Source organism: Hemibagrus wyckioides, linkage group LG29, assembly GCF_019097595.1.
Source record: "Hemibagrus wyckioides isolate EC202008001 linkage group LG29, SWU_Hwy_1.0, whole genome shotgun sequence".
NCBI classification, from domain to species: Eukaryota; Metazoa; Chordata; class Actinopteri; order Siluriformes; family Bagridae; genus Hemibagrus; species Hemibagrus wyckioides.
In genome coordinates, this window is record NC_080738.1 from 9621101 (window position 1) to 9633082 (window position 11982).

At 39.1% G+C, this 11982-nt stretch overlaps 1 protein-coding gene across 3 annotated transcripts in view; it reads right to left on the bottom strand.

Annotated features, from left to right (window-relative positions):
* Positions 1-11287, bottom strand: part of adgrb3 (adhesion G protein-coupled receptor B3) — a 151278-nt gene extending 139991 nt beyond the window's left edge. For all 3 annotated transcript variants that reach the window (XM_058384835.1, XM_058384833.1, XM_058384832.1), the window contains exons 1-2: positions 10915-11287; positions 8253-9021 (exon numbers count right to left, since the gene is read on the bottom strand). In XM_058384835.1, the coding sequence (XP_058240818.1) occupies positions 8253-9006 (754 nt within the window). In that variant the 5' untranslated portion in view covers positions 9007-9021; positions 10915-11287. The remainder of the gene's footprint in view (positions 1-8252; positions 9022-10914) is intronic.
* Between the last annotated feature and the right edge of the window lie 695 nt (positions 11288-11982).

Sequence of the window (11982 nt, forward strand, 5' to 3'; positions counted from 1 at the left end):
TTGGTAATCCTCAGATTAGAGTTTGCCAAATCATCTAAAAAAGCCTAGACAGATTGGGAACAACATCCTATGGACAGATGAAACAAAGATTAAAGTACCAGAATGATGGGAAGAGATGAGTGTGGAGAAGCCTGGGATCTGCGCGTGATCCGAAAGGAGACCGTCTTTTCTTCTGACTCTTTTAAGGCAAAGAAATCCCATGTTCTGCAGTTGGGTTTGAATCCAACTGAGCATGCATTTCAATTGCTGAAGGCAAAACAGAATTGTCCAAGAACAAGACAGCTACAGTAAAGGCCTGGCAGAGCATCAACAGGGAAGAAACCCAGCATATCTCTGGGTTCCAGACTTCAGGTAGTCATTGATTTGATTGAAGTGAAAATTATAATCAATTATTGTCAGAAGAAATTGGGAAAAAAAAAACATAATGAAAATAAAAATGTGAAAATAATTTGCTTGCAACCCCCACACAGTAGTACTTGGTAGATCCTCCTTTTGCTGCGATAATAATTTTAGTCTTTTTTGGCATACGTATATATACCAGCTTTGAACCTGGTGTTGGAATGATTTTGGCCCATTGTGCTTGGCAGATTTGCTCCAGGTTCTTCAGGTTGGTTGGGTGATGCCTCTGGACTGTAATTTTCACATAGTGCCACAGAGTATCAGGAGTTGGACTTGTATTTTGGATTATTGTCCTGCTGAAAGTTATTGTCCTCCAAAAGTTCATTTTTTACCTGCCTGAAGCAAGTATTCTCATGCAGTATTTCAATACATTTTCATTCAATTCTTCCTTCTATACTAACAAGGTGACTTGTCCCTGCTGATGAGAGGCATCTCCACAGAATGATGCTGCCACCAGCACACTTCACTCTAGGGATGGTGAATCTTGAGACAAGTGTAGGTTTGCATCACACATAGAATTTTGATTTTTGGCCAAAAATTCTATCACAGTTGGGTCACTCTCATGCTTTCTGGCAAACTTCAGCTGTGCTTTCATATGGTTACTTTTGAGTAATGACTTCTTGCCACCCTCCCATACAAGCCAGTGTTATGCAATGACCCCTATGTTTTACTGGTGCACCTTTGCTCCATTCCCGGCCACTGAACTCTGTAGCTCCTTCAAAGTAATTGCTGGCCTTTCTGTGGCTTCTCTCACAACTGTGCTTCTTGTTTGACCACTGAGTTTTGAGGGGTAGCCTTTTCTTGGCAGTGCCTGAGAGGTGTGATACAGCCCTCACTTTCTGATTATTGATCCAACTGTGCTCACTGGGATATCCAAACACTTTTTTTTGAACCCTTTCTCTATTCCCTGCATTTGTACTATTTCTTTCTATTTTTTGTACTATTTTGTCTTCTTTAGAATGCCATTTTGGCTTCATACTTCAGATTCACGACCTGACCAATTAACCTTCAACAATTGTGACAGAATCTTTCTCAGGTGGAAATATAAATTTGTAAAATAAAACAAGACTCTAGACTAGCACTGTAACAGACACATATCAAAACATCTGATAATCTAACAACATAGTAGATTTGTGGTACTGTTAATCAAGGCAAGTAAAATCTAGTAGAAGCAAATTTTGAAGAATATGTTCAGTGAAGACTTTTTCAGTGAAGATATCTCCTGTTTAATATTACAAATATCACCTCTTTTCTGAAACAAATGGCTCAAAAAGTCTAAAAATGGTGCAGATAATTGAGAAATTTCTTTCTTTTTACTTGGGTGACCCAGCACTGCTCTAAATAATACATTAATATAATTTAAAATGTGTGTGTGTGCATTGTGCACATATTTATCACAAAACTTTTTTTTATATTTGAATTATTATACAATTTTAATAATATATAATAATACAGTAAAGGACTTGACGTCTGACTAACTGAAAAACACAATAGAAAATAGATACAAAACAATCTTTTTAGAGATATGACAGTAAGAAAGATATAAAAGTAGAATATTATGTTTGTAAAAAGTGAGTGACATAGTAATTTTGAGACCAGCACAAGTAATTTTGCCTCATATGTCATGCTTGTCAAGGCAGGCACCTGCTGTGACGAATCAGAGATAAAGCTGTGGGTGATGATTATGCTTCATATCACAGAATTGTATTCATAACTGTTTGACATTTCAAACCGAAGCTGTTGCTTTAATTCTAACATAGTAGCAGATCATATGAATCAAAACATATGAAAGGATATGAAGGTTAAGGTTAAAGTTAAGGGTGTGGTCCATGTTTGAACATATCTTACTTCACTTATGAAATCTGGTTATACTGAGCCACTTAACCTCGTTCATTCAACTGCATATAGTTCCACGAGATCAGGCTGTATTTAACTGACATTTCAAATCGGACCTGCACCTTTTGTTCACCTTATCCTGCACCTTCAACACATCAGCCTGTAACTGAATGGCAGATTTATGTCTTTAGTGAAGATGAAAATTTCCTTGTGAAACTGTTCTGTGAAACTTACTGTGCTCTGTGGTTTTAATATTCAATACATGATATCCTGAATGGTGAATAAGCGCTAAAATACTGTCATAGATTATTCGTGTCATTTTATTTAAGCACCCAGTAACAGGCTGTAATGTGTTCGACCAGAACACCAGTAAAAAGCAGGTCAAAATGACCTCAATATAATGATTTTGACTCATGGGGGAAAAAACATCCACCAAGGCAGCAAAGCACTATACAGATTGACACTTGCTTTAGGGATATGGAAAGCATTCTAAGAAATTCAGTCTGTGAAATTCAATCTCCTGTCAAGGCGTATAATAATTTGGGCAAACCTGTACAATTGTAAAAGACATCAGAATATCACCATTTAAACTAAATTAAATAACATGCAATCTAGTCAGATCTTACATCCTTAGGTAGGGTTCAAATAAGGCAAGAAATAATGTTTCATTCTGTAAAAAGCTATGTAGTACAATATGGAGCAGCAGATGATGTTGAATTATTTAGGGCCCAGCAAGTTGACTTAAGGGCTTAACTCTACAGAGTTAAGGGAAAAATATTAGCTTCATGTACTTGTACTGAGACTGCGGTTCCAGTGCCAATAACAACAGATCAGCTCAAGCACCCACTCGATTAGCTATGGCTCCTGGTCGGCCTCCCATCACTTCCCAATTCCAGTTCTTCTGTTTATTCTGCATGTGTGATTAGCCTTCTTTCTGAAATGAGGTCGAGCAGCCATTTATAGACATATTCCATACAAGAACAACCAATTTGCCTGCAACTAATAGCAGTGTCATTTTTTACAAGGAGAGGGGACTTCCATTAAATCTAGCTACAGATTGACAAGTATGTCTTGAGAAGATTAGTCTTCTCAAAAATGAAAAAAAAAAAAAACATTTTTTCAGAAACCTCAAAGTTTAGAAGTAATGAGGTGAAAATAATGTGCCATGACTACTTGACATTCATGACCTAAGATCTATAGAGGGGGTTTTCAATTGGCGGTTATGGTCCAGATGCAGAACCAGCAAAGAATTATAAAGGACTTGTTTGAAATGAGTGCTTAAAAAATGTAACAGAAACATTAAACATATGAAAAATACTAGATCCATAGTTCAGTGACTCTAAATATGAACCAGTGCAGCTGCTGCAGGAGATTATCTTGTTGTGAGTGTTTTAATCACATGCATTTGCTGTACTGTATGTAAATGACTTAGCTGAAGGCCGGTCATCAGACTAGAAACTAGCCACAGAGCTAGAGACATTAGGTCAAAAACAAAAGCATTAGATTTTTCGTTTCAATTACCCTCTCAGGTCTGATTAGCGAATTTCAAAATAGATGTGGGTCCATGGTGCTAGTCAACTGTGAATCAACAAGAAAATTATAACTACTTTGAATATTTTTTATGACCGTAAACTAATCATTAATGCTTAAACTGGCCCTTTACCCTTTTTCAGCTAAATACCTCAAAGAGAACAGAATGCAATTATACAGTGAAGGTGCCTTTAACAAAGCCAATAAATGTGCACTCATCCTAAACTTGATGATATCTGTCATTCAAAATGCTCTTTGACATCACGAGGCATAAGATCCACATACACCAGACAATTGATTTTTTTCTTCCGTCTCATTGATGCATGTCAAATAGTAAGAAATGGGTGCCTTGTGCAGAGAAGAAGGAACCTGCCATTTTAAAATGCAGAGAGGAAGCAAAACCTTCTTTGGAAAGGGGACTAAATGACTCAGCAGAAATGTTCTGACAGCGGTAGTGCAGCATACTACATTTATATCAGCTATCATCCAGTTCTATGATGCTCTTAGGAGCCCAAAACATGACAAGGACCCTTCAGACTGACAAGCAAGCAAGGCAAAATTATTGTCAAGAATAAAAAGGAGGGAGAGAAATAGTGTGGGGGAGAGAACAGGGCAAATGGTTGAAGGGAAACTGGTAATGACACAATGCTTCAAGATGTTGCTCATTTGCAGCTGGGGCTGTGCAAGTGACTATTTTAATAGATGCTATTTTGAGCGACGGTATCTAACAGACAAATCTAAGGCAGACACACTAAAGAAAAGCAAGAACTGACAAAGATAATACAGGAGATTGGCTAAATCATGTAGATGTCCACAACACTCATATGATCGTGAGAATTATATGAAGGTGGGAAGAAGCTGCTGCTGAGAATAAATATGCCTAGTACAAGAAAGCAACTGATGAAAGAGAATACATTTTTCTTTCCATTAAATGACTACTTTAATGAGGCTACACATGTTCCAGCAACCTGTGTATCTGCTGGTGTGGGTCCACCTCTGTGACACCTTAAATGTATTACATATAAGTTCAATTATATGTGCATCATAGACTGCTGTAGCACGCAGAGTCATCAAAATTATCTGAAATAAGCTCACATTATAAAATGTGCATGCGCAAAAGATGCCTTACCACTGCAGTGAATACTGCATTGGTCTCATAAATACGAACAACCACCAGAGTAATGATGCAATCACCTAATGTATGCCAGGTTGGGTCTTAATGTAGAGACCTTCATAATTACCCATTATGCAAGTACAATGTGTTTTTTCCATTTCAAAACACTTAACTTTTGTATGCCCAGTGATGGTGCATTTCAAACACAGATCATATTATAAAGTCTAATCAACCTTTCTTGTTGGCAAGAAGGATATCCTTGAGAAAAGAGCACTGAGCCAGGGAGAAATGCATTTTCAGTAGCTTTAGTATCCAATTCAAAGGCCACACTCTCTTGCCACACACAAAGCATGTATGCAGGTGGAAGATATCAAAGAATGGCATTTATTTTGGTCTTATCTAGGACTGTTTTCTATTAAAACATATGGCAGAGCATCCAAAGGAGAGAAATCTTTTAAACCTGCAATCCAGATGCAATCCAGATGAAAATTATTATTATTTTAAACATCCCTCTGCACAATCCACTCCAAAATTATTAGCACAATTAAAAAAAATTGCAAAAAACAAATAAATAAAATCAAATTAAAAAAAACACATTCCACATGTGGCACTCTGAACACATTCGTGCTCCGTAGACAATTTTTTATAAAATATAGTTATTTCATTATAAAAGTATTTTATTTCAGAATTAATGTTTGTGACACCTTTCCTGGAGAGAATAATAGCACTGATACCCTTCCTCTAGGGTTTAAAAAGGTTGAAGAACACCTCCCAGATGTATATGTGGACTCACCCACTTTCAGTAAATGATTTATCCTGGTCAGGATGGCTGGAAATCCGGAGCCTATCCCAGGAAAACTGGGCATGAGGTGAAAATCCACCATGTATAGGATGCAAGGCCATTGCAGAGAACCATGCACACACATATTCACATGCAGTATTCACACTTAAAGGAAATTTATCAGTAACCCCAGCTCTGGACTAAACTGGCATACCAGCTACCCACTGCGGCATACAGTATGTGGACTGCCCTTTTCTATTCAGACTGCATGTTTTCAGTAGTGTTTGAATCTGCAGAGTGAAATAGTCATTGCATAACATTGATTTTTGTGTCCCTACAACCATTTCTGTGATGTAAGCATTTTTGTGGTCATTGCTTAAAGATCCATCTGTGGGTAAGTCTTAACCTCCTGACAGAGGAAACCAGGTTTAATGCTACAACATCCTGGTACTTAGCAGAATTCATGATGCTATTAATCTTCACAGGAGCTCTGGACCCCTAAACATCAATGCAAAGCATCAATGAGGCACCACCATATTTTACAGTGGGAAATGGTGGCTTTTCTTTGTATCCCATCTGCCTTTTCTGTTTAATATGTCAGTGGCATGTGTAGTCAAAAGGGTAGATTGGCCACAATCAATGATTTCTGCCAAGGAGGCTTGGATCGGGTACTAGAATATGTGCTCTATTGATTGGCTTCTGTCGTGTAACCCTTTCAAACAAACTTGTGGCATCTAATATTGGTATTTTTAATATCTCTTCCCAGTACTGAATGTCAAATACAGCTGTGCCCCATCATATTTTTGATTTTTATTCGAGGATAGGTAAGCAACTTTATCCAGGTGTATTGGGGAAAAATAAAATGTGCATAATATTTATTTTACACAACCAACTAAGAGTAACTTGGGAGTTGACCAGACAAAGAAAAGTACTAGTGAAACTATACACGCATTGCTGAAACTATAAAAGGAATAAGGTAAACACAATAAGCTTATCTAATAATGCATATTTCTTAATATTGGCTGTAGGTTTTGGGACCAGACTTAAGAAATGTCCAGATAGCATGTCTTTATGCAAGTATTTTTCTGGTCAATATTCCTGATTAGACTTAGTACATCAAAGCTACAAGCAGACAAATAATACACAGACAGAAAAATGAGTGATGGCTCAGTGCTATCTGTCACTTACAATTGATATTTGGCCTGCAAACCACCACTGAATGACGGTAATGAACTCATTCAAAGCTGGCTGCCAGAACGCCACCACCATTTAACCTTGATGAGACTGTATCTTACACATGCTGCATATACTGCATATTACACATTTTATTTTAGCCTAAAATTGAAAAGTGTACAATCCATTTTGTCTAAGATTCAAAATCAGCTTACAGTTAAGATACTTTTGGCACACCATTCACCTACAATTGCAATAACTAATCCTTTCTTTCATATAGCTTATCCAATTTTGCTAAAATCTGCTATCTGTAAAAGGCTATCAGCAGCTTCACACAAGTAAAATTAGTGTGTGCTAGGTCAGACACCAACACTGAAAAAGTGGAAAAAAAACAGAAAAGCATGCTCATTTGAATTCAGATATTTCTAAAGCACAGTGTTACATTTGATCAGAAAGGCTGGCACTTGTTCCCTAGAGGGCTATTACTTTCGGCTTGTGGAAACAGAATGCCACAGGAGGGTTCCACCAACACAGAGTGCTCCTCTCTCTCTCTCTCTCTCTGTCTCTCTCTCTGTCTCTCTCCTTAACAATTGATTTATTATTCTTGAATCTCTGTGCTGGAATGAAACATGTGTGGTAAAATTCAATCACATCTAGCTATCCCACCCATGGGCTTTCATATTTTGGTCACTACTGAGCCATCACCGGTATGAACTGCCATCCGTTACCAAAGACATTTATATGTGTGATACATTCCTTCTAGTTAGAGGCATTATTGGAAGTTCCTTCAAATGCAGACATTTGAAATTACATAGACAGGTAGTGGGAGTGTGATTTCTTTTTTCATCACACTTAATGACCATAAGCAACAACACACATATAATCATATTAGGTAATTGTCTGTTGTAATGTAGAAATATAAAAATGTGAAAGTGCCTGACTATATCTGCACAGCTGAAAACATTCACTTAAACATATATAATATGTGTAAAACTCCATCAAACATAACCATGTTTAGAATGTGTTTAAATATACTTTACTGTGTACATCCCCATTAGTTTCCATCTTAAGCAACTGTATGACCTACAGTCAAAATGGAGTCCATGCAGTACTTGCCACACGGCCCATCATATCGCATCATCATGTGTTACTGCTGATACAGTATAACCTACAAATATCATCAACTGTTATGAAATTCATTATATGACAAAGAAAAAGTGTTTTGCCTTATTTTATTTAAGTCAGTAAATAAAGCAATGTGTTGTGGTTTTAAGACGATCGCTTTAATGGCTGCAGTTCTACTTTTGGAAAGGGTGGAAGGGTAATAGGTGTATCATCAAACATATAGAAAATTATCGCAAACACCATTCCAAGCATGTGTAAAGTGCTACCCAAAGAGCGGGCATGTGCCATACTCACCCTCCTTGGATGGCCGTTTGACCTCTGCACTCAGATTGCACGCATGTGGTGTGCGCAGCTGCGCCGTTAGGCACCCTTCGGTTCGTGGATTTAAAGGCAGCACCACATTGCTGAGCATTAAAACACTCTCAGATTCCCCATCACCCAAATGCTGAGGGCAAGTGCATTTGGAGTACACTATTCCACACGACTCCACCGACCCTTTCTCTCCCTTCAGACAATTTTCCAACCACATGCATAAGACCTGACATCCAAACTGGCTCGGACTCGCCTTGTTTAAAACCACAAACTCCACCACTGACTTCTCATCTTCCTCCTTTTTCTTTGCAACCAATCCATTGTAGTCGTAGGGGAACACCCGCCGTATCTGAACAAAATTTTTGTCATAATGTAAAAACACGTAAATATTCTTTGCGTCACACAGGTACACAATGGATTCGTTGATCTTTAAGAGTTCATTGATCTTCTCATGAGAGAAGTGGTCGAACTGGTAAACCAAAAGGGAGAACTCGGAGCAACTTATTTCACGTGTGTAGAGTTTCAGGTAGATGCTGTATTTGGTAGGATCAGGGTTTTCCAATGTCCACGTGCAGTTTGTGAAGTTCTTCGGGAACATCTCATTAACAGAGTAAGATCCATAAATAACTCCCTTAACCAGTGTGGAACACCAGAAATCTTGGGCACTGGTATATCCAAACATAACCAATAGATAGGTGGAAAATATATAAATCAACAAATTACGAACAGCCTTCATCCTATGTCATTTGGCCTGAAAAAAGAAAGAGAAGATTAAATAAGGGTTCATTGTATATTTTTTGACTATACATATATATATGCATATAGTCAAGAGAGAGAGAGAGGTAGAGATAGAAAATTAAAGGAACAAGTGCCTTAGTATGATGATGGATGAGAGTCTACAAATACTTATACTGGAGGGATTGACATCATTATGCTCAACTAGTGTTTTGGTGGTGGAGAGCACTAACATGTCTGTCCAAAATCTGTGTTCAACTCGACTGAGATCTGGTGACTGCAAAATCTACAGCCTATGAATTACTATTCAGAAGGCCCTCATGCCCTGTGAATAGAGGCCTCTGTCACTCTGAAAGAGACCACTCCCATCAGGGTAGAAATACTTCAATATTTCGCAGGATAAAGGTGATTAGTCACAATAGCTTTGTATTGATTTGCAATGACCACTGTTGCCCAACCATGCCAACAAAATGTCCTCCACAGCCATCTGAAGCTTACTATTAACTTTCACATACGGACTTGTGAACTAGGTTACTGGTTACGAATATGTGTTTAGCCATTTCTATTTGCTGTTATATTGCATATAGCATAAAAATATTCTTTATTCTTTTGCTGAGAGGAAACACATTTTGGATAAACATTGCCACCTTGTGGTTCCCAATCATTTCAGGCTCACTTTTTGGCACATACACAAACGTGAAGATAAAAATGATTATTAAATTAATATCTGATTTGAATCCTGTCTATACAGCGGCTTTTTGGATTAGTGTTTAACACCGGAAGCTGTGTAAACTCTACAAATAACGCAACATCTATAGTGTCCTCTTATAAGGTCGAATCTTATTAAGAGCCTCGAAGAGAAACGCACACTAACTGATTATCTGCAATGTATGAAGGCTTTGAATAGTTGCTTGGGTGCTTTAAAAACACTGGCAAGTGTCAGGATGAAATTGGTGAGTCGCATTGTAAATACTTGAATACAGCTTTGCTCAACATGAACAGAGAAGCCACTTGATAAGGGCTAGGTTCGGTTCAATTCACATGTAAAATAGAAATGCATGGCAAGTCACTGCAGTGGTGCTGTAGGAAAATCCAAAAAAGCAACCGACGACGGCCAGTGATACAGTCTCGTCGTGAATTAGTGAACCGCGAGGAAATTAACATGCAGCAGACTTTTACAAGACAATTGGACGCATTGCTGCTGGACACGAAACTTTAATACGAACTGGCTGCATTGGATGCATTTTTACGCACCAGCTATGCATTAGTACGGATTATTATAGAAGTCTCAGGGAGGGAGAGAGAGAGAGAGGGAGAGAGCGAGAGAGGGGGGGAAATGCTTTTCAATGTCCTGGTTGCATTAATCCTGCAGCCACTGCAGTTGTGTGCAGTGTACTGTGCTGTTGTGTGTGTTGCCGTTCATACAATTCATGTGAACACCACGAGATTCCCCAGAATGGAGCAGTCGAGTGCTTACGCACGACATTTAAGCTGTCTCACTGCTTTAGCCGACTTGAATGCGGCAGTTATCTTGCGATAGTGCAAAGCAGACCGTCTACGGGGCTTTTGCATAGAGAAACACAGCTGCTTAACACTTTTCTCTTATAACAGATTTAAGCATGCACGCTCGTGTCGATATGCCCGTTACACAGTCGATGCCAATGCTCAATTTCCTCGTTTTATTCAGCCGAAAAAGCCGAAAATTGCGCTCTTAACTTCCCGTCAAATCTCGTCCATCATGGGAGTCCTCGAAAAATTTGGCGTAGTTGGGCTGAATTAATCAAACACGGAGACAATGACGTGCCAATGCAAGTCACTTTATCATTGACATACAATTGTAACACCGTCGACAATTAGATAAATAATAATAATAATAATAATAATAATAATAATAATAATAATCATTTACCTTACACTCCAGAAGCTATGGCTATTTTTCCCACATACTTGAAGACATTCTTCAGAAAAGACAAAATGCGATGCTGTTTCGCCAAACGAGATTTTCCATTGCCCACGACACGAGTCCGGTGCAACAAGATGGATTAGCGGGCAAAAACGCGTTCGGCTCGGACGTGGCTCATCTCCCGCCTTCCATTTTTTCCACCTAAAACGGAGCCAGAGCAAGACCCAAGCGCGTGGCGCAACACTAATACCAGATCCCTCCAAAAATACAACCTACAAACAAAACGTAAAGGTATGTCGACTCTCGGTTGCCTCTTAAGATAGTGGCAGGGTAAAAGAGCGGAATCGTTTCCGGATGGTGCGGACGCTCGCTGGAGAGAGAGAGAGAGAGAGAGAGAGAGAGAGAGAGAGAGAGAGAGACGCGTGTGCTCAGTGCGCGAGCTGCAGTAGCACGTCACCGCCGCTGAGATGATGCGCGCGCTCCTCTCGCGCTCCGTCTCTCACCACCTTCACCCCCTCATTTTTTATATAAATCGTCTGGCTTCCACCAGCACTCGTTACCGGTTGCAATCAAACCGTGGAAGCGTCCGTCAAATTGCACTTAGCGCTACGGGGGTGCTTCTACGACAATGGACTGCAAATTGTATCTGAATAGCAATGCTGAGGATGATATTTGGAGCGAAGGAAAACGTGACTGTTCAAGTGGAAAATATCCAGTTTTTTAAACACTGCTTAGGCTACGCCACATATTCCTTGCTCCTGTCTCTTCATCATGGGTTTGATGTTTTGAGCAGGGTGTAGCACACGGGGAGAACTTTGAAAGTAATTCTGCTCACCTTGCCTGTTTGCGCAAAATCAATGGCTTCTTGGAGCGTCACATGCGGCTGCTGATCATATTGCCTGCTGTTTGAAAGGTCAGCGGCAAAATTGGCTCAGACAAAATTACATTTATTTTAAAGTTTGAGTTCAGTAACAGAGTGTAAACCGAGCAGCATATCATATCAGACACTGTAGAGCAGGGATCCTCAAATCTGGCCCACGAGAGCCACTTTCCTGCAGAGTTTAACTCCAACCA